The 25,433-nt window shown below is 37.5% G+C and overlaps 1 protein-coding gene across 1 annotated transcript in view; it reads left to right on the top strand.

The window, feature by feature from the left end:
* Nucleotides 1–527: 527 nt before the first annotated feature.
* Nucleotides 528–25,433, top strand: part of CAND1 (cullin associated and neddylation dissociated 1) — a 43,053-nt gene continuing 18,147 nt past the window's right edge. Inside the window, exons 1-7 of the mRNA XM_036759358.1 lie at nucleotides 528–1,422; nucleotides 15,996–16,139; nucleotides 18,285–18,439; nucleotides 20,379–20,502; nucleotides 23,390–23,646; nucleotides 23,727–23,832; nucleotides 24,363–24,508. Of these exons, the coding sequence (XP_036615253.1) occupies nucleotides 1,355–1,422; nucleotides 15,996–16,139; nucleotides 18,285–18,439; nucleotides 20,379–20,502; nucleotides 23,390–23,646; nucleotides 23,727–23,832; nucleotides 24,363–24,508 (1,000 nt within the window). The 5' untranslated portion in view covers nucleotides 528–1,354. The remainder of the gene's footprint in view (nucleotides 1,423–15,995; nucleotides 16,140–18,284; nucleotides 18,440–20,378; nucleotides 20,503–23,389; nucleotides 23,647–23,726; nucleotides 23,833–24,362; nucleotides 24,509–25,433) is intronic.

Here is a 25,433-nt window from a genome sequence, read left to right as displayed (position 1 = left end):
AATCAACAAAATAAAGCCGAATGTTCCTGGTTTATGAAGGATGTCCCTACGTCTCCATAAATGGGGGGCAGGGAAAAGTTTTTTTTTTTTTCTCTCAGCCCACATCATCCCCAGTAGAAACGTTAAGCTCGTCGAGGGAAGGAACCACCGGTCTTTGTACGCTGAGCACCGTGGAACACTGTAAGGCGCTGAGGAGACGCAGGTTGGTTTGGGTTGGATAACACAAGTACAGTCCCTTACAGGGCGGAAAAAGCATGGCCGCCCCGCCTGGGCACGTGTACAGAAGCCAGAGGGCGACCCTGGCAGAATCAATTTTCGTTCACGGCCAGAAGTGATTCGTCAGAACTTCGCCAGTTTCAGCACCCAGAGGTCCCCGCGTCTTGGGCCAACCCACGAATCCCGGCATTCATTCCTCCGTCCGAGAAGGAAAGGGAGGATGAGGGGCGGGAGAGCTAGAAGCTGACAGCGGCAGCAGCCAATCAGGTCGTGTCCGCATATGACGTCTACAGGGCATGATGGGATTCGTAGTCTTCGCGCGGCTGCACTTGAAGATGCCGCAGGCCACGCGTCCCACACCAAAGCCCTGACTCTAAACTTAGGCTAGATTCCTTCATTAACACAGCCCGGGGGCTTTATCTTTTTCTCCGTGTCTAAAATCCCACACTGCTACTCCCAATTATGCGCATGACGCTCAAACCCATCCTTTACCGTTTCCTAGCCCATACCTCTCTAATCTGCATCCCCGCGCCCTTTAACCGTCGCTTGGAAGTCTCGAGAGAACACCCCTCTGTCCGTCCCAGTCACGCCTTACGCACGGCCGTCCCCGCGCAGACTGACACGCCCCTGGGCCAATTGGATAGCCACCCATCCGGGCCGCTGCGGGGGCGCGCTCGTCGGAGCCTCCGTGACCCTTGACCCCGGGTTTCCGTACTCCTTTGGTACTTAAGTACGCAGCGGGAGCCGCGGTCGCCGTCGCCCCCGGAGTGCAGGAGGCGGGATTTGGCCGCTTGCCTCAGGGAGGAAGGGAGCTAGCGAGAGGCCAGGGTAGGACCGTCTGGCTCCCGGGAGAGGCCCTCGCCGGACTTCCCGCTCCCCCACCCCCTCCCCGCCGCCCATGAGACCGGCCCCTCGCGAGCAGCGCTGTCGTTAGGCGGGCCGCGCCGCTTTCTCTGCTCCTCCCGGGACAGGCCCGCGCTCCGCCGGGGAGGGGGCAGCCCTTGTAGGCGCCTCCCTCATCACCGCCGCCGCAGCGCCGGGAGCGGGAGCGGGCCGGGCCGCGAGCTCCGGCGCTAGAGCAGGGGAGGAGGAGGAGGAGTCTCGGCATCGGCGGGTCGCCCGGACCGAGGCCGTCAACATGGCGAGCGCCTCGTACCACATCTCCAATCTGCTGGAGAAGATGACATCCAGCGACAAGGACTTCAGGTGAGGCCGCGAGATCCGCGCGGGGCCCCACCCCTGCAGCGCCGCTGCCTCCCTCCCTGTTCCGGGCCCTGCCCTGCCCCTTCCCCGCCGCGAGGCCCCGGCCCGGGCGCGCCCCGGAGCTGCGATCTATCGCCGGAGCCGGGGTGAGGGGGGGCGGGGCGGGGGAAGGTCGGGCCGGCCGGCAGTCCGCTCGGGGCAATCCCTGGAGGCTCGGCCTTTCCCGAGGCCCTAGGCCGCCCTGTTCCCGGGGGCCCCTCCTCGGGAAGGGAGCAAGGAGCGCGGCCGGGCGCAGGGAACGGTTGGATTCATTGGAGGGTTGGGGGCGCTGGGGGCGGGGGTGCTGGAAACTTGCCCAGAAGAAGCATGTTGGTGGTGGTGGTGGGGTGTCTTTTTTTTCCCGCCTGCGTCCTTTCCCCCCTACATTAAATATTAGGGAGCGGGGTGTTGGTGGTTCTCAGTCCTTAATTGCTCCGAACCTTCGTCCAAATCACAGCGCGGCGTCACTCCTGAGTCGGAGGCCGGCGGGACGGGGGGCGGCTTGGAGATCTGGGACCCGCAGGAAGGACTTGGAGCTGGATCCTTTAACCCTGCGCCTGTTTATTCTGCAAGGGCCTGTTTGCATGTGGTCTCCCGCATCAGAATGTGAGCTCCTTGAAAGCAGGGATCGCGCTTTAAATTTTTTTAATGTTTTGCTACTTGTGTCCCTATCCCGAGTTGGAATCTCTAGCATGTTCTAATAAAGGCCTCATAAACGCTCGTGGACTGAGTCGACCCCGTTCAAGTAAAGGCGACAGACTTTCCCTCCATTTACACCACCTGAGAACGAGATCTTGACACCTTGCTGTACCTTGTAGCCATCGCCCTTTCTTATGTCTAATAGTAGATCCTAGTATAAAATCAAGCATTTACTCATTGAATACAGACTATGTGCTAAAGGGAAAAAAATATTATTTTGATCTCTTTGGTACTTAAGTTTTATGGTATGAAGCTTTTTGAGATAAGACTTGTGTGTCTGGATATCCTGCGTTCAGTGAATGTTATGAGTTTGAAGAAGCTCATGTTCTTTGTGTATTATTTCTTCTCCCGCCACCCCCGTTAAAATGTACGAGCCTTGCCAGAAACAGAAGCAGTGTTTTTATTTCGTGAAACGAGAAAGTCCTGAGAAAAAGAATTTGAATCTAATTTAATTAAGCTCTTATTCTTATGATCTTAAGACAACCTAGTAGATTGAAACTCTGGTTCTGGGACATTTTGACCAGATTTTTTTTTTTAAAGTAATTTTGTTCCACCAGGAACATTATGTCCCATATGCAAGATTCAGCTTTTGACTAATCCTGAGGGTCATTCACTTTTGGATTGATTTTCTTTTTCTGAAAACCTCATTTATAATAATTATAGGTCAAAATGTAAATTGTTAGGCTTTTAAAACCAAAAAATTGTTCATATTCTTTGAACTTTTCCTTGGTTCCCAACTTGTCACTGAAGCTTAAGTATTTTAATTTTGAAACTTTTGCATATTGAGCAAGTGCATGGTGCGATTTTTAGATTTGCCTTCTTTCTCAAATTGTTCAGTAAAATACCCACTTCTGGTGGTATTGAGTTCCAGATTTTAGTATTGCTTGTGGTGGTGGTGGAGAGATCTACCTCTAATCCTGAAGCATATGGTAAAACACTGTGGAAAAATTTTAAGTGTGTTTTACAGGTATTATTCTAAATGAAAGTAAAACAAGTAATTTGCAATTTTTTTATGTGTTTTCTTTACCTTAAAAAAAATCTTTAAGCAATTAAGACTGTCTTGGAGGAAAGTAAACAGATTTGTATGCCATAGGCCCTTACACCTAGTAGATGCTTAGTAACCATTTTATTTAAGTTCCAGTGTCTTGAAATCATTTGGAGACAACCTATTTTGGGGGAATACTTCGATAAGTAAGATCTGCTTGCTGTCTAATATTTCCCAGAACATTGTTTGGGGAAATTATTTAAATTAAGATTACTGAGCATGATAGACATACGGAAAAAAGACTTGATGAATTTCCAAACATTCCTGAATACCTAAATATTCTGGTAATTTGGCTTAATTTAAGATTTTTACTTTTCTTCTGTTTCATATATCCTCATTTAATTATCCAGTTATCTGATAAAGTTTTTTATCCAAAATATTTTAGGAATATGTAATGTCTGTAGTTTTAATATTAATGAGAGTATGGGACTTAAGAGACAGTCCCATCCAATCTTATCCCCTCCATTTACCCGTAATGAAACTGAGGCCCCAGAAAAGTTAAGTAATTTGCTCAAGGTCACACAGGGATAAGCATCAGCAGAATTTGAATGCAGGTTCAGAACTCTGAGTCAGGTTCTGACTCTAGACCCATGCTCTTTCCATCATTCCATGAAATAAGTTTATTGAATTTCATGTTCCTTTTCAACTCAAAAATTCTGTGAATTTTCATGCTAAATTCAATTTGGACTGTAGACATCAAGAGTATATTGGAGTCAGCTCTAACTGGCATAATCTTTTAGATTTTCATTGTGAGCATTTATACCTCAGAAATTGGCAAGTTACAAATATCAAGGCTTTAATTTGTTGGGTTTTTTTTTGTTTCTTTTTTGATTGTCTAGACTTTAAAAAGTGATGGAGAAAATGTTAATAATGCAGATTAGTTAGACTTAAAAATGTGGCCTGTACTTTTAGAACTGGTTATTAGACATTTACCAGCACACCCCTGGACCATAGTAGACAAAATATGAGCATCAAATACTACAAATTGTACAGCACATAATAATAATAGGAAATAAATAAGAAAAAATGTAAAACTATTGAGTGGGGTTCAAAGTAGTTTTAAAAACAGCATCTGTTTAATCCATTTTTCTTTACATTTTATCATCTTCCTTTAAAGTCCTTTAAAGTGGTTTAAGGTAGACTTCTTATATCTTATAGAGATACTTGTTGAACAGGCTGGTTCATGGTTTTTGCCTAGCAGCATAATCTTGCATATAGTATTGCTCAGTAACTTTCTAATGAATGAGGCAGTGAATATATTGCATGCAAATTGATCATCATTTTTATCTCCTTTGTAAAATGAGGATAATAATACTTAGCCCACCAATTCCACAAGGTTCTTTCGAGGAAAGCTTTTTTTTAAACTTTATTTTGCCCTCATCAAACCAGTGTTGAACCGCATAAGAGAGATAAGGAAGCCTAGTTCTTTGGGAATAACTTTAAAGCAGAGATCAATATCCTGGGTCCTGTCACCTAGTGAAGGAAGCAATTTCATTGAGGCAGCTAGTATTTCACTATGAAAGTGTCCTCAGTTCTTGCTGTTCCCGTCTATTTATTTGTTTATTTTACCACTTAAAAAGAAGCCTTAGTGCACCAGAAAACACCACTAGGTGAAGACAGTTGAGGGCACCTGTTTGGTGTCTTCTTGGATTTCTCAGTCTTCCTTGTACTCGCTGCAGATCGGGCATAGGCTAAGGATGCTGGGGGGGGGGGGGGGATGGAAGGGGGAGAGAAGAACTTTTGAGAGGGTAGTAGCAGGCAGCAAGTAAGCTGTAGCTGCTTCTTAATGCTGCACTTCAAGAAGTGCATTAGCCAATTTGCTTTGCTCCTTAAAATTTCTTTCAAGAGGATAGCTTGATACCTTCCTGTAGCTTCTTGGTAACTTGGCCTGGGATTGAAGTTAGGATCTATTGCTTTATGGCAACACTGGACTTCCTCTCTCCCCAACTTCTTTGTTTATATTTTTCAGCTAAAAAATTTAGCTGACTTTAAAACTTTTGTACCGGTTTTATGATCCAGAACAAATATGCTACTGCAAACTACCTGCACAAAAGAGCAGCGGACTGGGTCCTACAGCAGTCGTTTATACTTGGTGTTGGCAAATGACTATGGGTACTCTTAAGAATATAGTACTTACAAGTATAATTAAGAAATACTTGGAAAGTTGTCTAAGTTACTTACCTTTGTTTGACACCTCCTCTCTCCATCCCCTTACAATTCTTCAGTTTAACAAATATTGAAGTGGCTATGTCTTTAATGCACTGGAAATACCAAAATGAGAAGACACAGTTCCTACCCTTAGGGAATTTACAGTCTAGTAGGAAATGTAAGACAAGCACTCTTATGTTTTTCCCCTTTCTCTCATATTTCATGATATCCTATGCTGGCTCCATAATGTTGGGTACCTGATAGGTGCTGAATAAATACCTGCAGAGCATCAGTCCAGCATAATGCCATCTTTTCGCTAAGCTGGCAGTCATTGTGCTTTATAGCATCTTTGGACTCTGGGTGCTAGTAAAGTAGATTCTTCAGTCTTCTGCTGGACTAATGCTCTGTCCAGGAAGAAGGATAAGCAGAGATAGTGACAGTGCTCACAAAGGACTTTAGTCAGTGTAATTTTTCTCAGTGAGGTTAAAGCAAAATTTATTTTGAATAAGCCACATTATGAAAAATCTTTGTGTGAATGAAAGTTTATTTTTTTTGGTTGAGGCAATTAAAGAAGTGGTATATTATAGTGTTCAGATAGCGAAACTGAAATTTTAGTTTAGTGAAAAATTCCAAACTTGAATATGTTCATAGTATTTTAGGAAACAAAATTGTTTTTTAGATCCTTCCCCTTCTTCCCAAGGGAGGCATTTTGACTATGTTGACCCTTTAGTTTAAATGAAGGAACTTAAACTTCAGATAGCTCCTCAACATTTTCTTGCTGTATGCAAGACTCTGTCCTAGGTGCTGAGGGGAATAGACAACAAGAACATATGAAGTAAGGACCCTGCTCTAAATCAATGGATCTGTTATGTGTTTATTAATCACTATATGGTAGATGCTAGTGAAACAGAAACAAAATCTCTGCCCTCAAGGACTTTTTTTTTTTTAATCCAAGATGTTTATAATCTAGTTTGGGGAAATATCTGAAAAGTTAAGTTACAAGGTAATGTAAATTAAGTATCAAAAAAGTAGTAAAGAAAATAAGTTCTCTATTGATTGATTAGAAGGAAAGATCTTTCTGAGCTAGGGAATTTAGGGAAGGCATCTGGGTGGGAGCAAGTGAGATTTAACACAGGCCTGAAGATAGATAATTTTGTAAAGGAGGAAAGAATTTCAGGTAGAAGAAATATAAACAAATAAACTGAGGATTGGGAAACAGAACTTTCAGGGGATAATAAATGAAAATATCTGACATAAGCATAGAACTTTCTATCATGTAGACGTTCTGCAGAGAGGGAAAGTGAAATGTGAAGAAAGCGCCTTGTTTGTCCAAGACCAGACATCAACCTAGGTTGTATGATTCCCAGTACCCTGTAATTTAATATTAGATTTTTGTAGAGCAACTATTATTAACCTTTTTTTTTTTTATGATGGATCCCTTTTCAGTCTGGTAAAACCTAATGGACAGACCCCCTTCTAACAGTAATGTTTTTAAATGCCTACACTACATAGGGTTACAGAGGAAACCAGTTATATTGAAAGTTATTGGATGCACAAGATTCTTAGGGTACAGTAATAGATGAGAAATGTTAGGTTTAAGGGAGTGGGAGACTGGACAGTTTAGAGAACACATGTTCAGCTGGTATCCTGGTTTAGTGACTACAGTTAAAAGATACATTTAATGCCAGCTCATCTGTAGTAAGGGCCTACCTTTCCCTGGAAAGCCGGTGGAGGTATGTGGGGAATAAGAGATTGACCATAGTACCTTCTGACTTAGCTACTTCTAGACACCCTAAAATGATCGGTGTGTTCTTGAGTACGTCACTTATCCTTCCTGGGCCTTGGTTTAGTTATCTGTAAAATGAGGGGATTGAACTAGATGTTCTCTCAGTCCCCTTTCAGCTTTAATTCGTACGACTAAAAGAATTTAATATTTAGGGTCCTCCTAAGGTAATAAATAATTTCATTGGCAAAGGAAGCCCCACTGCACAGCTCCTCCTCCCTCCCCATAAAGCCAACAGCAACAAACTCTTTGCTACTTAGTTTTGATGCTCCCTTACCTTTCAAAGAAATTACATTTTCATTCCAAGTTTGGGGACAAAGGGCTTAAAAATACACATTTTTCCAGATATGGCTAATGGTTTGGTATAAATGAATTTGTTAAAATCAGATACTTCATGTCAGGGACATGTGACTTCAAAATCTGTCTCCTTTTGCCAGGAAAAAAAATCATCTTTTACTGGCCAACTTTATGATGATAAGCCTGTCCAAATTTTACCGGACTAGTCCTTGGAAGACAGATACAGCAGTTCATTGCTAGACCTGTACTGGAAGCCTTTTCTATCCTGGTGTAAGCCCTGCCAGAGATTGAAATCTACTTCTCTAGTCTTAACCTGTGGAGATTTACATGCTATGAGACACTGGAGTCAGAGTTTAATGAGGGTTAAAATCTAAATAACAAGGTTCATTTATTTTCTGTTTGGGTAATTAAGTATATAGGACTTGTAGAGAAGGGCTGGCCTGGTTGGGCAGAGATTATATTGAGTAACAAATTAATAGAAACCAGAAGTAGAAGTGTTTGACTAAGTATCTCACTGTCTAGTTAGTCATAGTGTGGCAGGTAAAAGATGAAATGACTGAGGGAACAAAGGTTTGAGCTTCTGAGCATATCAGTTTATTAAGCAGTGTATGCTGATTGCATAATAAATTGGGACCAAGCCTCCTCAGCTTGGTCTGGACCCCCAATAAAGGGGAAGACAGTTTTTTACACATCATAAACAATCAAATAAGGCCAGTTAGTTAAAAGGAAACAATACACCATTAGGTAATCTGGATGAAAGATCAGGGACTTTCCAGGTTGGAGAGTGACTTGGTACAGTTCCCTAAAATCAGAAGAAGAGAGCTCTCACTTCCCCCAAGTGTCTATAAACAATCAGAGGAACACAGAAACAATAATTGATTAATCAGTACAGGGCCAGTTTTCAGATAATACATATGTGTTGCTTGAGATGTATAATAGTGAGAAAACTCCTTGTATCAGTCTTTGGGTCTGACTTGCTCTTCATTATAACCTAGGGCCTTGCTTAAGGGTCTCTAAGCAGCAGGAATAGGTGGCCTAGTTTCCTAGCCACGTGGGGCTAGGTACAAACAAGGAATAAAATTTTCTCACAGGACAGAAATAGGGCTTAGACCCAAAATTGAATAGAAAAGGAGCTGAGCTAGCTCTAGAATTGAGTCACAAGATGGAGAACCACAAGATGGTTCACTCAATTCCTACCACTACTTACTGCTCCAGTTCCCTCCGTAGTTGTAGGCCAGGCATGACTCAGGCTTGTCCGCTAGTTGCAATAAAATTGACATGTGGTAGACAGCTGAAGAGTTAACAAAAGGAATTTTACTTAGCCATAGCCTGAAGACGGGTATTTAGGGAGGATGCAGTGTTGCTTCATTTGGGCACAGTTTTCTAGCCTTTGTTGACCATATTGATACTACTATCAGAATTCTGAATGTAGATAGCTTGAGGAAGGTGCTCCTAACTCTTTTATGGCCTGTTTTGTTTTTTTTTTTTTTTTGGTCCGTCAAACATGAGGAAGGTGGCCTCAGTGGTTTGAGCCTTAGCTCCCTGGACCATTTAAGTCCTGAGGATTGTTTCAGTATGTTTTTTAAGAAGCTATAATCCAGTCTGAATGGTGCTAGCTGTTGCTTGTACAGCAGTTACTGAGTTGGAGGAGACCTCAGATGTCATCCATTTCAAAGGGGACCTGAAAAAAAAAAGAATCCTATTCAACATAACCAACAAGTGGTTATCTAGCTTTTGCTCAAAGACCTTTACTGAGGGGAAGCCTGTATTGCTTTGAGACCCTTTTGTATAACTAAATGGAAAGCCCTTCCTTTCTTTAAACTTTTTGTTAATAAAGACCTAAATAAACCAAAGTTAGTAACTAAGAAGGGACAAGGTTGGATATTGAAATGAAAAACTGAAATGATGATTTTAGGAAATTTCTGTTAGGTAAGATATTAGTAGTGTCTAACATAATCTAGTATCTAGCATAATACGTATTATATAATTGGTGATCACGTATATTTGAATACTAAATATCAAATAAGGTATAATAATAGTGCTTTGCAAACCTCAGTGCTGTAACTGCTAACTTGTCTAAAACATTCATATTATGAACACTAATTTTCTTGATGAGTTAATAATTTAATAAATCAACAACTATTTATCAAGTATATATTATATGCCAGGTACATTGCTTGGTGCTGGGAATACAAATCCAGAAGTGACATAGCACCTGTACTCAAGGGGTATACGTTCTACTGAGGGAATACGGAATACTGGTAGGAGCTAACAATATTGGGAATCCTGAAAAGCTTCTTGAAGGATATCACTTGGTCTAAGTCTTGAAGATATGTTAGAGGTTCCAAGAGGCCCAGGGAGAATCCTGGCTTGGGAGACAGTCTATGCAAAGGCCAGGGAGGTGGGTAGTAGAATGCTATCTGATAAAAGAACATATACATTTAGGTTCCTGGGGAGATCCTTTCGTGAACAGCAAGAAGAGGGGAGGAGAATTTGTTAATGTCTTTAGATTCAAGTTGAGAGTTTTCTTTGTAAACTTCGTGACCTCACTTACACAAGTGTCCCAAAAAATTTTAGTGCAGTTTTAAGTTAGCTTAATACGTTTTGGGACACCTCGTAAAAAGGTTGTACACCAAAAGTACATCTACAAATTGGCCGTATTTTCCCTTGGGGAAAATGTTATAAATAGTTGTGTATATGTGGTTAACCCACAATCCCCTCTCCCCCTTCTTTTTAAGCCATACTTCCGAAAGATTCATGGTTTTATCATAAACCTCTTTCCTTCCTCTTCCCATGCCTTTGTAAATAGTTGGAGGAATTATTGTAGTGAAAAAAATAATAGGGTGATAATGTTCTGTAGTAGGACCAAAGTGGATTGAACCCATTAGGTAGCTGAAATTCATGTGTGTGCACAACAGAAAATGGGAGAACAAGACTTAGGCAATATTGTTTATACAGGACAGAAAAACAATTCAAAAATATTTTACCTTGAATATTGGTACTTGGGAGAAGTGCAGTAATTAGAGGGTATATCCCTTCCTATTTTTTCCAACATTTTAACAAATTAGTCCCCTCTGATAACTATAGCCAGACTTTCCTGCTTGTTTTTTTCTTAGGCATGATGCTGCATTTCTGGCTCCATGTCTTTGTACTGGCTCTCTCCTATACCTGGAATGCTCAGAATCTCTTGCTTCTTTTAAGCCTCAGCTGAGGCACTATCTCTTGCAGGAACCCTTTCCTCCCCCAGCTTGATAGTGCCTGGACCTAATAAAAGCTATCTTACCTGCCCTGTATTTATCTATGTATTTATTTATATATTCTTTCCTTTTTTAAAATATAAACCCTTTGAGGGTAGGGACTTAAAAAAAAAAAGTCATTTCCCTAAGTGCTTAGCAGAGTACCCAGTTCATAGTACGATCTTAATAAATGCTTGTTGTTTGATTTGACATAGGAGGCTTGTGTTGATTTATGACTTTTTCCTTCATAGGCATATCTCTAGCATTACTACTGTTAGGCTTATCAACCATGATTAGGATTGTGTTTCACCTCACAGATTAAACGGAGGGAGGGAGATTTCCTGAGGTAATTGGATGAATGCTAAGAGGGACAGATGAGGAGGTTGAAAAGGACTAGTGTATACTTTTGAGAATACCTGAAATAGAATTTTTTTTTTTGTTCAACTTGCATTTGAATCTACTTCTAGGGGAGCTTTTGGGCTGGTGGTATAATTTTTTACAATCTAGCTTTTTTAAAAAAACTTAATTTATTTTTAGTTTTCAACATTCGTGTCCATAAGTTTTAAATTTTCTTCCCTTCCCCAAGACGGCATGCAATCTGATATAGGCTTTACATGTACATTCCTATTAAACATTTTCACATTAGTCATGTTGTATAGAAGAATCAGAACGAATGGGGGTAACCATGAGAAGAACATAAAACAAAATAAAACAGAAAAAGAAAATAACCTGCTTCAATCTGCATTCAGACTCCATATTTCTTTTTCTGGATGTGGATAGCATTTTCTATCATGAGTCCTTTGGAATTGTTTTAGATCTTTGCAGTGCTGAGAAGAGCTAAGTCTATCAAAGTCATCACATACTGGCTGTTACTGTATATAATGTTCTGGTTTTGCTCACTTCACTCAGCATCAGTTCATATAAGTTTTTTTAGGTTTTTCTGAAGTCTTCCTGTTCATCATTTTTTATAGCACAGTAGTATTCCATTACATTCATATACCACAACTTGTTTAGCCATTCCCCAATTGATGGCATCCCCTTGATTACCAATACTTTGCTACCACAAAAAGAGCTGCTATAAATATTTTTGTGCATACCGGTCCATTTCCCACTTGTGTGATCTCTTTGAAACACAGCCTTAGAAGTGATATTGTTGGGTCAAAGGGTATGCACATTTTTATAGCCCTTTGGGTATAGTTCCAAATTGCTCTCCAGAACGGCTGGGTCAGTTCACAGCTCCACCAACAATGTAAGTGTTGCAATTTTCCCATATCCTCTCCAGCATTTATCATTTTCTTGTTTTGTTATTTTAGCCAATCTGACAGGAGAGATGTGGTACCTAAGAGCTGTTTTGATTTGCATTTCTCTCATCAATAGTGATTTAGAGCATTTTTTAATATGATTGTAGATATCTTTAATTTCTTCTTCTGAAAACTGCCTGTTCATATCCTTTGGCCATTTCTCAGTTGGGGAATGACTTGTATTCCTATAAATTTGACTCAGTTCCCTGTATATTTTAGATATGAGGCCTAGCTGGTTGTAAAGATGCTTTCCCAATTTTCTGCTTCCCTCCTAATCTTTGTTGCATTGGCTTTGTTTGTACAAAAACTTTTCCATTTAACATAATCAAAATTAACCATTTTGCGTTTTGTCATGCTCTCTATCTCTTGTGTCATGAATTGTTCCCATTCCCGTACACCTGACAGGCGAACTATTCCTTGCTCTCCCAAATTGCTTATGGTATCAGCCTTTATTCCTAAATCATGAACTTATTTTGACTTTATTTTGGTATATGGTGTGAGGTACTAATCTATGCCCAATTTCTGCCATACTGTTTTCCAGTTTTCCCAGCAGTTTTTGTCAAATAGTGAGTTCTCATCCCGGAAGCTGGGATCTTTGGGTTTATCAAACAGTAGATTACTATAATCATTTACTACTGTGTCTTGTGTACCTAACCTCTTCCGCTGATCTACTCTATTTCTTAGCCAGTACCAAGTAGTTTTGGCGATTGCTGCTTTATAATACAGTTTAAGAACTGGTATGGCTAGGCCACCTTCCCTAGCATTTCTTTTCAATAATTCCGTTGATATTCTGGACTTTTTGTTCTTCCAGACGAATTTTGCTATTATTTTTCCTAGCTCTATGAAATAATTTTTGGTAGTTGTGTTACAACTTTCTTAAAAGAAATTAATGGTTCAGAGTATATCATTGGTTTATGCAAGGACATTAAAATAACTTAATTTTTCTTCTAATTACATATATATTTTACAATTTTGAGTTCCAAATTCACTCTCTCCCTTCCCTCTTTGAGAAGGCAGTATGATACAGATTATACATGTGCAATCATACAAAACGTTTACATATTAGCCATGTTGAGAAAGAAATGAGACAAAAACTTAAATGAAAAAAATAAAGAAAAAATTTGATCTGCATTCAGACTCACATCAGTTCTTTCTATGGAAAGGTGGATAGCATTTTTCATTATGAATGAAAAATTTGGAAATGTCATATCATTGTATTGCTGAGAATAGGTTAGTCATTCAGTTGATCAGTGTACAATGCTGCTGTTAATTGGGTACAGTGTTCTCCTGGTTCTGCTCACTTCACTTTGCATCAATTCATATAAGTCTTCCCAGGTTTTTCTGAAGCCATCCTGTTTTTCCTTTCTTATAGTACAATAATATTCCATCACAATTACATACCCCAACTTGTTCATCCACTCCCCAATAGATGGGCATACAAGGACATTTTTAATGGCCGTAGCAATGAGCATCTTGAACTTTTCTTGAGCTTGCTGTATTATATTTTGACTTTATTATTCAATTAAAAATACCTAAATACTGAATTAATACCAAAATTTGTAGATACTTTCCAGTACAACTTCTTCAGATTCTCCTCTTCCCAACTTTCTTGTTATTGTTGAGTATCACTATCCTTCTTGTTATACCTTTCTCCTCACTCTCACTACACATAGCCAGTATGTTATCATATCTTGTAGTTTCTATACTTACAACACCTCTTCATTGTGTCTCCTCTTCACTCACTAACCTGTCACTCTGGTGCTGGACTTTAGCTAACGCTTCCCTCTGAACAAGGAAGCTAAAATCCCCAGAATCATCCAGTCAAAATATGTCAATATGATGGTAAATATGATAAACTTATTTTAAAAAAAAACCTGCAGCTTAAAAAATTGAAATGCAGTGGTTATAGATAATAATTTTGAAAAGCTCAAGTTTTGAATTTGTTGTCTTATATTTCTTATAAAGGAAATAATGTTTGTGATGGATTAATGTATAATCAATTTGAAGAGGAAATCCACCCAAGCAGTTGATGCAAGCAAAGACTAGAAACATTTAAGTAGCAGTATTACAGAGTGAAAAAATAAAAGTCCAGATCTATAAAATGCCATCCACTCTTTGTATGATTGGGATTCCCAAGTACTGTTATTGATGAAGAGGAAAGATCAATTTGCTTCGTGTGTATGATTGCTTTAGCTGCAGTTCACATGAATTCTCACTTTGAAATGACATCTTAAAAATGTATGTTCAGAATATTTAGCAATATGAGAATTTATCCAGAGAAAACTAGTGCCTTCATACACAAATTTTTTTCAGGAATCCTATCAGTAACAAAAAGATTTTTTTCATTACATGAGCTTACTTAAATAATGGCCTAGTACAAAAAGCCTCAATAGGAGAAACTTTGGTCCTACCTGTAACTGGCTATTGATAGGGTACAAACGATGCTTGTAAAGGCATATGCAAATCAGCTTTGGTTCCATTTGCAGATGATATGGTGGGGCTCATCTGTAGGCTTGTGATCGGTTGAGAAACTAAAATCTTTGGGGTTTGAAAATGCTCATTTGATTATGTACAATATGTTGAAACATGTTACAAAAACTATTACTTTGCAATACTATATCAAGAGAAAGTTAACGTAGGAAAATTCTTTTAGACCTTGCCAACAGCTCAAATGGTGGCAGGACAAAATGCAGATTTTCAAGCACTAGCTAAAAATGTGGACCCCTCCATGCAATTTACATGCTTCACAACTCATACTTACGGAGAAATATGAATGAGAAAGTAGGCAGTTTTTTTTTAGGCTGTTAAAGTAATCAACCTTACTTTTTAAAAGGAAGGCTTTTGGCAAAAATTGTGTGATCTGGGGGCAGATTAAAGAGCAGTGAAATTATTGCAACACTTAGACTTGATTATGTCAAAGCATCCTGAAGGCCATTTGAGCTAAGAGAAGCAATTGCCAATTTTCTTAAGGTTAAAATGAATTTGTTTCACCTTAGATAATAGCATAAATTTACTCCTGAAAATATAGTATTTGGTAGATACTTTTATACGACATACTTAAAATTAAGATCCTTGAATTTTATAGTTTGATCCAGAACGATATAAAATGACTACATTTTTAGCTATGGATAATTTACAAAATAATATTTTTATATGTTCCTACTGTTTAAAAATCTGCCCTCCAAATGAAAAACCTCCTTATCTATCACTTAATTGTAGCAATTTACATTTTATTTTAAAAGAGCTGGATATTTTTAAATGTTAATGAATAAGGAACATATCTGCCATGAACAAATATAACATGTTTGGATCTTTCTCCATATAATCAGGAATGGTTAAAATAGACTTGTCATAATAACATGAAATGAGCATTTGAATCTGAAAATACTACATTTTGTCTTGAGTGTGAATAAGGACTTGGTTATTGGATAAACCAATATAAATTTGACTATCATTTATAACATCCTGTGAGAAAGGGTTGTTTTTTCATTTGTTTTTGTTTTTTTCCTTTAGAATGACAAAATACTGATGTCTAGTTGAAAAATAATTATGAGGAGCGATATCAGTGATACCATGTTTTGGGAAATTTTGATATAAAAACAAACTCACCTATCATTAATAGTAATAGTGTTATGGTTGTTTTATAAAATTACATGAAAACTTATTTATTATTAAACAAATGTCAAAATATTTTTATTGTATGTTTAAGACTTGTATGTGTATTTTAGGCCCTTGACCATAAAACATGTAATTAAGTGGAAGCCTATGTAGCTTTTGGCAGTAGCTTGGAAGGGCAAGATCCACTTCACTTAATTAGTGGAACGTAGATGTCTTTTGCCATGGCTTGTTGTGTGAGGTTAAAACATGAGATATTTTATTAATCTGTTCAGAAATGACAATAATATGCTTTCTTTAAAATTGTGTTTTTAAACAAAATAGAAATTGCAGAGTTTTTTTTTCCCCTAGGTTAAATTATTGTATTTGTTAACATCTGTATTATTATCACAGTTGGATTTTTTTTTGGATAGGTTTATGGCAACAAATGATTTGATGACAGAGCTACAGAAAGATTCCATCAAGTTGGATGATGATAGTGAAAGAAAAGTAGTGAAAATGATTTTGAAATTGCTGGAAGATAAAAATGGAGAGGTGCAAAACTTAGCTGTCAAATGGTAAGTTTATTCACTTTCCCCTTTCCTCCATAAACAAGTGTTTTGTAATTACTGACAAGTAATTTATCTCGTAGAAGCTGTTCTAGTATTTTATTTGCTAAGCAAGTTTCTTACTAAGAATTAATAATTTTTTTATTTTGATTCTATGTATGTTGGTAACTTGGTTCTACTTCATCAATTTTCAGTTGAACATATATTTGATGTTTCTTTAAATAGTAATTAGAAGTTAGGGAGGCAACTCCTAGAAGTATCTAAAGGGGGCCTACCATTTGAAAAATTCAATGACCTGGAGGTTAGACTTACATTTTAGTCAGAGTTTTTTCATTTGTTAAATGTATGACCTCAGGCAGATTACCTAATTTTTTTTTTTTGGCCTGAAAAAATTGAACCTATGGGGAACATTTTGGGGGGGGGGGGCCTAGAATTTAATATATGTTATTGAATGTGTAATAAATTCAGCGTATAGTTCATTCAAATGACTGTTAATCCTTGATGGTTTTGTTTTTGAAATACTGTTAGACTAGTTTACCTGAGTCGGTTCAATTTGAGAGGCAGGCAAAAACTTGAAACCGTGGGTATTTTATAGTAAAATATTTTCTGGAGAGTGTCAAGCATGAAGTAACATGAACTTTTTGGATTAATTTTTTTCACGTGAAACTGTTTAATGAATCCAGTTTTGGGGCTACCATTATCACCGGTTTCTATTTTATTCAGTTGTGGGGACTCCTCACCTGTTTTGCCTAATTAAAGATAACCTCTTCCTATTTTTCTTTTCTGATTTCTGGAGCTGGCATATTTCCAATATTCTTTTTTAATATTTCATGGAAGGTGGAAGAATGTGAAGTGTAGGGGAAAAAAGAGAGTGCATACTTTGTTATGCAAAAAGTTTTCTCGCTATTGAACCTTTTGGATGTGCTTGCCAGACTCTCAGACTGTAATCCTGGGCTGAACATGTAAAGTGGAGTTTTTCTGTGATGTTTGAAAATTCATTTTCAGCATTGCATATTTGTTTTGTGGTCAGAACTAGTGGTGCTATCATTCCTGATGTTTCTGTTTTCGATTGGCTTATTACACAATTCATCTTTTACATTAAGATTATCATTTTACTTCTTAGTAGACAAATACACTTCTCTCCCTGGAGGCATAAATGGCATCTTGGTCTTTTAGGTTTGACTTTATTGTTTGTCTTTATTAAAAATTTTGTTATAACACTATAAATAGTTTTCTTTAATCTTATTGCATGGTTTTTAGAAATCATTTTGGAAGAATCAAGCCTAATTGGAAATAACATAAACACCTTTTCTTATACATTTTACTCATGAACATTTTTACAACTCATTTTAAATTTTTGTAATCTTTTTAGGGGTGAAACAGAAGCATTTCTACCACACAGGCCTGTTTCCTTAACTGTAAAATGAGTAAACAAATTCTAAAATTCTCTAATTCTGAATTAAATATTTTATTGCTTCTATTTTCACTGAAAATGAGTTTTATTGAAAAAGGCCCCATACCCTGGGGATATATGCTTAACTTTTTACAAATGGGGTACATGACTATTGTAATGAAAATGTGTGTGTGTATGCATGTATGGTTATATACATTTATATACAGTATACATATTTTTCTGTATCTGTACACATACATGCACAAATATACACATGTGTGTATATTACATGTTAAATATTTGTTCTGGATGTATGATTTCATCTGTATAGGGACCTCCCAAGTGAAGAACTTCTCCACCAATACATCTTTTCTGCACCTTATCCTTACATAAGTAATCTGGAGTTATCTGGAGCACTGATAGATTAAGTGACGTGCCCATGGGCACATAGCCAGTGTATGTCAGAGCTAAGACCTGAACTCAGGTTTTCTTGACTTTGAGGTCAACTCTATATTCTCTATATCACCCTACCTCTTTTTATCAGTACTGTTTTATTATTTTTAAATTTTATTTCACAGTATTGCTATAACGTTTTACTTATCATATGTGGGTAAAATTTTTATTCTTAGGAAAGGAAAAAGTCACAAATGTATTGATATTTGAACATTACCTATTTAAAGTTCTAGGTATTTCATAATTTTTTTCTAGTTTTGTTTACTAGTAGTTTTTTTTAACCTTTTTTCCCCCTCCCAACATTACAGTCTTGGCCCTTTGGTGAGTAAAGTGAAAGAATACCAAGTGGAGACAATTGTAGATACTCTGTGTACTAATATGCTCTCTGATAAGGAACAACTACGAGATATATCAAGCATTGGCCTTAAAACGGTAATTGGAGAACTTCCTCCTGCTTCCAGTGGTAAGAAAATTAGTCTAATTTCTTTTGTAATTGCTTTTATTCATAGCTATTCTCCTTAAGTATCCCTTTGAATAGATAAAATGCTGAAATTTGTTTAGCTATTTTTAGCATGTTTAGCAATTATAGGATTTCTTGATGAGTTTTACTTTTGCAGATATAAACTATTATTACTGAATATGGTTTTTAAATACTGGTTTAATAGTATTTGTGATCTTTTGTGCATTTGGCCAGGGTTTAATTTTAGTAAGACTAAACTTAAGCTGACTTCAATATTAAGGGAAGAAAAATTTAAGAAACATAAGTATTATTTAGCTTTATATTACCAGTATTAATTGTATAAGGGGAGTCTTCTGCCTTGATTAGAACTGATAGTTCATTAGTGGTAGTATATTAAACTTTGTGCATAGCCTAGTTCACTTGTCTGAAATGTTAGATTTTTAGAATTTAAGTGTATCTGAGAAAAACAAGCATTGTTCCATTTACTAATGGCTATAATTAAAATAGAGCCTTTGCTGAAAAATCTTGCCTTGGAATTAAGGACTAAGCGGTTGTAATTAATGAAGCTAATCAGTTTCTAGTCTTTTGAAGAATATTAGATATCATTGCAAGTTTTAGAACCTCAGTGATCTTGATAGCAATTATTTACAAAAATCAGTATGGTAAAAGTTAGTGTCTCATTTTATTGAACCTATTCCATTGAGAAATTTGGATTAATGACATTATTTTGAAGAGATAATAGCATCCTATTGATAGCCAGAAATAACTTTATTGTTTCATGTTATGTCAGATATATTTTTCTTCCTCATTTTCCTCCCTTTAACACTTTTTGTGGACTTTTGGTTCTGTGTAGACTTTACTATAAAAAACACCTAATTTGGCTAGTTGGATGTCATCTATTGGTAATTACTTCTTTCTTTTTGTTTTCCTATTTTAAAAGAAATTACCTATTTTTCAATTATAGTGACACCTTAAGTAAGTAATCTGCTGGGAATTAATCTTTTTATAATAAAGTCAGTAATGCTAAGCCAATTTAAAAATCTTTTAAAATCATGTGACACCTATTGACAGTGGATCATTTCTAATGCTTTCTTTTAAAGATTGAGTTGGAATGAATGAAAAGGCATTTATTTAGTACTTATTGTGTGCCAGATGAATGGGATACAAATACAAAAGTGAGACAGGCCCTGTTTGTAAGGAGCTTATATTGTAATGTGGAGAAACAACACATAGGGGAACAGTGGCTAGATGGACCAGAAATCACTGGGATGGCAGAAGGATCTTTAGGGGAGTCCATTGACCTGTCATTTCCAGAGGCAATGGTACTGTTGATTTCATTCATTTTTAGTGCAAAAAGTGGGATATAGTGGGATATACAGGGTCAGATTATGTATGCATACTCTCAGGTAGTTCAGAGATAAGAGGCAGAACTCTTCGTGGGTATCGTCTCTGGAAGCCTCTAAAATTCCTGGGATTTTGTTACGGTTAGTAGTTACTTCAACTGTTTGATAAAATTGCTTTTTATATCACTTTGAGCTTCGAGTCCAGGAACTTGGAAGGAGGGGGGACTAAGGAGTCAAGTAGAAGATAATAATGGCTAGTGTTACTGCAAATCTACAGGATGGTTCTGAATCTCTCTCCCTCTTCCCTTTTAAGATATATGGAAACATACTTCTCTGTTTACCATGCCACTCCTACCCAGGATATGTAAGTGGCATCTGTCTCATTGATTTAAAAAAAAATGTATTTGTTAGTTGATCATTTTTCTTTCTTGGAGTGAGTGGTTCACTCAGTTCCTGAGGTCAAACCAAGAAGTTGTAATGTTGTCTTTATTGGTTATAATATAATATTTTAAATAACTGTAGGTAACTGAAACCTGGGATAAATTTAATGTTTATGCATTTTCATTTAAATATGACTACTGTTTTCTTGTCTTTACAAGGCTCCGCGTTAGCAGCTAATGTTTGTAAAAAGATCACAGGACGTCTTACAAGTGCTATAGCGAAGCAGGAAGATGTCTCTGTTCAGTTAGAAGCCTTGGATATTATGGCTGATATGTTGAGCAGGTAATTATGGCTCCTCACGTATATAGTATATAATGCCACGTACCTTTAACCATAATCCATATTTTTACAACTTACTGTTCTTTAAAAAACTTTGGATTATGGGAATAAATTGTTCATAGAAAACTTACAAAATAGTTCTTTGGACTTAAATCTTAAGTTCATCGTAAATCTCTTTTCATGACCACAGTGGTTGTGTTAAGCATACTTGTGTTTCATTTGATGATGCCTAGTATTGCAGGGATATGCTTTTTTTACCCTAAGCCTCTGCGTTTCTAACTTTAGAGATAATCAAAGGCAATAGAATGGGCCTCTTGGGAAGAATGTCTAGGAGATCTCATTAGCTGATTAATAAAGCTTGGTCATTAGGAGAATGTCACCCTGGTGGGAGGTCTTTGCGAGAGTGCCAAATGACTCTTTCCTTGGGCCTGTTTTTTTCAGTATTGTTTTTAGTCAGTGACTTGGACAAACAGATAGTGTTCTTGTTAGTTATGTACATGTCCCAAAGTTAGGAAGAATAGGATCATAATTTTAAAACTACAAGTGTACTCAAAGCCAGCTAATCTAACCCCTTCACTTTACAGATGAAGAAAGTGACCCCCTTAAGGTCATACAGGTAGTGATCAACAGAGGTACAATTTGAACTCATTTTCTTCTTTTGACACATTATATGATGATCATGGTCCAAAATGATCTTGAGAGAATGAACTGTGTGGTTATATTTAAAAAGATGAAATATAACAGATAATATTCGTAGATTTGAATTAAAATAGCAGAGTGAATGAAACATGGTCAGAAAACAGTTTGTATGAAGCCTTAGGCAACTTTAGCCAACTCTTCAAGCTCATGCAGTCAAAACAGCTAAAACTTTTTTAAGTTACGTGAGTAGAAGGCTACTGACATCATTGAGCCACACATCTATTTCTTTCCAATTCTGGGTGCCACAGTTTAGAAGGACCTTGACAAGATGTGAGTAACAGTAGTGGTAAAGAGAATAGCAACCATGTGAGGAGCAATTCAGTTCAGCAAAGTTTAATTGTGTACAAGGCATTGAAAACACAAAGGTGAAATAAGAGGTTGTGCCCCCAAGAAACTTTTATAGCCCAATAAGAGAGATGTGACAAATATAAAAATAAATGGTAAAAGACAATACAGATAGCTAGAAGGAAGAGGTCTAACCAACGTGTTAGGAAAAAAATGAGGGAATGAGCACTTTTATTTGTGAGGGTAATGGAAGAAGTCAGAGAAGGCAGGCAGAGATCATTCAGTTTAGTAGATGCTGATTAAGCTCCTACCTATGAGGAAGGTGCTAGATGCTAGATGAGGTGAAAATGAAAAGGAGTCCATTTCAGGTATTGGGAATGTGAGCAAAGGCATGAGAAAAGTCAAGAGAGGAACAAGGGACAATGAACAGTTTAATTTGACTTGGCCTTTGAATGTATGAGGGAAAGTACATAGTATGACTAGATAATGTCAGTTGAAACCAGATTATAAAGGAGAGGATGACATTGAATGCCAGAATAACGATATGGAAGGTTTTTGAATAGAAGGTTGACTTGATTAGAGTAGTGCATTTGAAATAATATATAAGTAACACTGTTAAGAGTTTATTCAGAGTGTAGGCTAAACTGGAGGCAGGGTCAGCTAGACTTAATTACAATAGTTCAGGTGAGAAGGAATGAGAATTTGAACTAAAGTATTTGAAGTTTGAATGGAAAAGAGAATGGATGTAGTAGTAGTTAATATTTGGTGAAGGTGAAAGAGTCAATAGTGTAGTAATGATGCCATGATTTTGAGCTTAGTTGATGGGTACGGGGGGTGGGATTAGAGGTGAAGGTGCTAAGTTCAGTTTGGTCTTATGTTGAATTGGAGGTGCTTATGGGGTATCCAGGCAATTGGGCCTGGACCCCTAGAGAGGTTGAGGGTGGGGGTAGAGATTAGGGAATTAGCCACAGAGGTTTTGTTATAATCTAATGTTTCCTACAGTTGCAGATTGGACATTCACGTATACAGTTTACATGTTGCTGATGATCAAGGCTGTGAGAGTAGATGAGACCACCACGAGAGGGGAGAGAGCTGAGGCAGCACCTTAGAGGGATGCTCTTCGGCATCCTCTGCCTTAGTCTTGAAACAGAGAGGTAGAAGGAAAGAAGCATGACAAGGCGATTGAATCTGGAAAAGAGGAAACTTGGGGATTGGGTAGGAAGACAAATGAATGTTCCTTTCAAATATTGGAAAGGATGTCGTGAAGAAAATGGGTTCTACTTGGCTTTGGGGACGTATCCTAGGTTTAAACTGGAAGGAACCTTAGTGGTTATCTTCTCTAGTGCCATTTTACACATGGAGAAACCGACCTTGAGAAATTGACTGATCCAGTATCACACAGGTTTTGATGAAAGACAACCAAAGGTCTGACTCTGAAACCCACAGCTTTTTCATAGCACCATGCTACTTCAAAGAAATATGGCAGCTTTGACTTCACCACAAGGAAAAACTTCCTAATAATTAGAATTGTTAAGAAGGGGAATGTGTAGATTTGGGAGGTTGCGATTCTGTCAGAGAGGCTTCATGGGTGGTTTGGAGTGTCTGAAAATTCTTCTTGGGGTAAAGGAGAGTGCTAGGCTAGAAGCCCCTACCACCTTTTACGATTTGAATTAAAAAAGGTGCTCCATTCTCCAGTTTGCATGTAATAGTGAAAGAGAAACAGACAAAGTCAATGATTCCTTCCTCTACAACTGGTTCTTTCTTCTTTGTATTTACGACAAGTTGGCAACTCATTTTAAAGATCTGATTTGGTTGGGGTAAAACTGAAGAAGTCAAACATTCTTCATTGATTGATAAGCAGTTGGTTGTTATGAATTCATTTGTTGTCTTCTCGTTTTGTTTTAAGGCAAGGAGGACTTCTTGTTAATTTCCATCCGTCAATTTTGACATGTCTGCTCCCCCAGTTGACCAGCCCCAGGCTTGCAGTGAGGAAGAGAACTATCATTGCACTTGGCCACCTGGTTATGAGCTGTGGAAATATAGTTTTTGTTGATCTCATTGAGCATCTATTATCAGAGCTATCAAAAAATGATTCCATGTCAACAACAAGGACCTACATACAATGTATTGCTGCTATTAGTAGGCAAGCAGGTCATAGAATAGGTAAGGAATTTGATGTTAAGATTTTGTATGTTTTTAAATCTGTGCACATGCATATCACTAAATTAAATTTTCTTTGTTAGGTGAATATCTTGAGAAGATAATTCCCTTGGTAGTAAAATTTTGTAATGTAGATGACGATGAATTACGAGAATATTGCATTCAAGCCTTTGAATCTTTTGTGAGAAGGTAAGTATTTCGGATAGATTTGTTTTTGCCATTTTTAAATATTAATTTTAATATTAAATAATAACATTATTAAGGTTAGAATCATCTGATAAGGAGCTTGCCTATAAATGGAGAGAGAGATATAGATGAATTAGTAATGTAATGTCATGACCAGCACAATGATCGTATGTAGTCTCTGTCTCCAGAGAGATCAAACAAGTTACTATTTGGGCACTGTTAATTTTTTTTTTGGAGGGGGGGAAGGCAAGGCAATTGGTATTAAGTGACTTGCCCAAGATCAAACAGCTAGTAAGTGTGTCAAGTGTCTGAGGTCGGATTTGAACTCAGCTCCTCCTGACTCCAGGGCCAGTGCTCTATTCACTGCTCCACCTAGCTGCCCCTGGGCACTGTTAATATATGTCTGTGAGGAAATTGACTTGAGAATTTAAGTCATGTTTTTAAAAAAATATATCCTGTATTTTGCTAAAAAAAAAAATGTCCTATTCAAGTTGATTACTTGCTTCTAATATAATGGCAAATTTTATTTATAGATGTCCTAAGGAAGTTTATCCCCATGTTTCAACAATTATAAATATTTGTCTTAAATATCTTACCTATGATCCCAATTATAATTATGATGATGAAGATGAAGATGAAAATGCTATGGATGCAGATGGCTGTGATGATGATGATCAAGGTATTCTCAAATTAATATTTTTAGGTTACTGGTCTTCTCATTCAAAATTGAACTGCTTTATTCCCAAATTATTCATGAAAACTTGTATCTTAAAAGAAATCAGCGTATAATTTTATTTTTATTTTGAAAGAACATTGTGTCATTTGACCTTGATAAACCTCCATTAGTAATGAAAAGATTACCTGATTATCGATAGAGCTCTTTAGGCTGCCCCTCTTAATAGCTCTATTTTCCACACATAGAGTTACTGCTTCTGCTAGTAGAGGAATAGTAGAAATGACTGGTATTTGAACACATAATGGAAGTTCATGATGGACGGGCTTCAGTTTTTTTGCTCCAGATAATGACCACTTTTCAGTTCTCTACCCCTTTTTTGGAGATTCAGATTATATTTAGGAGAGTGAGCATTTGTTGAAAGGAGGAGTGTTTATGACCTCCTTGGGTCTTGAGTGTTAGTCACAATGCTGAAGGAGACTTAATGTTGGACAACAAACAATAAACTTATCATTTTTGGCTCTAAACTGCTCAATTCAGCATCTCTATATTAGGCACAAGAAGAGTTAAAAAAGATGAATGAGGCACTCCCTACACTCACACAACCATTCGTTAGTGTGGGGAGTATGCGGGGTGTTCCAAAATCTTGGTGCAGTTTGCAGTTACTAGAGCTGTTAGAAGCTGTTAGCTTGAAACTATTAGAGCTTTGAACTGCACCAAGACTTTTGGAACACCTTGCAACCAGTATAAATATGTGATCAGTGTGATTTTTGAATGATTTGATTAGTGCTTAAAATTCTAAAAACTTTATTTTTTAATATTCAGTTTGTTTAGTTGTGCTATTAAGTGACTATAAACAGGCCAAATTTTGTATGCCTTTTCAAGCCAGTCAGTGTATTTAATTTTTAATTTTAGTTAGAAATAATTGAAT

The sequence above is a fragment of the Trichosurus vulpecula genome, chromosome 5 (genome assembly GCF_011100635.1).
Source record: "Trichosurus vulpecula isolate mTriVul1 chromosome 5, mTriVul1.pri, whole genome shotgun sequence".
Taxonomy (NCBI): Eukaryota; Metazoa; Chordata; class Mammalia; order Diprotodontia; family Phalangeridae; genus Trichosurus; species Trichosurus vulpecula.
This window is presented reverse-complemented; position numbering and strand designations above follow the sequence as displayed.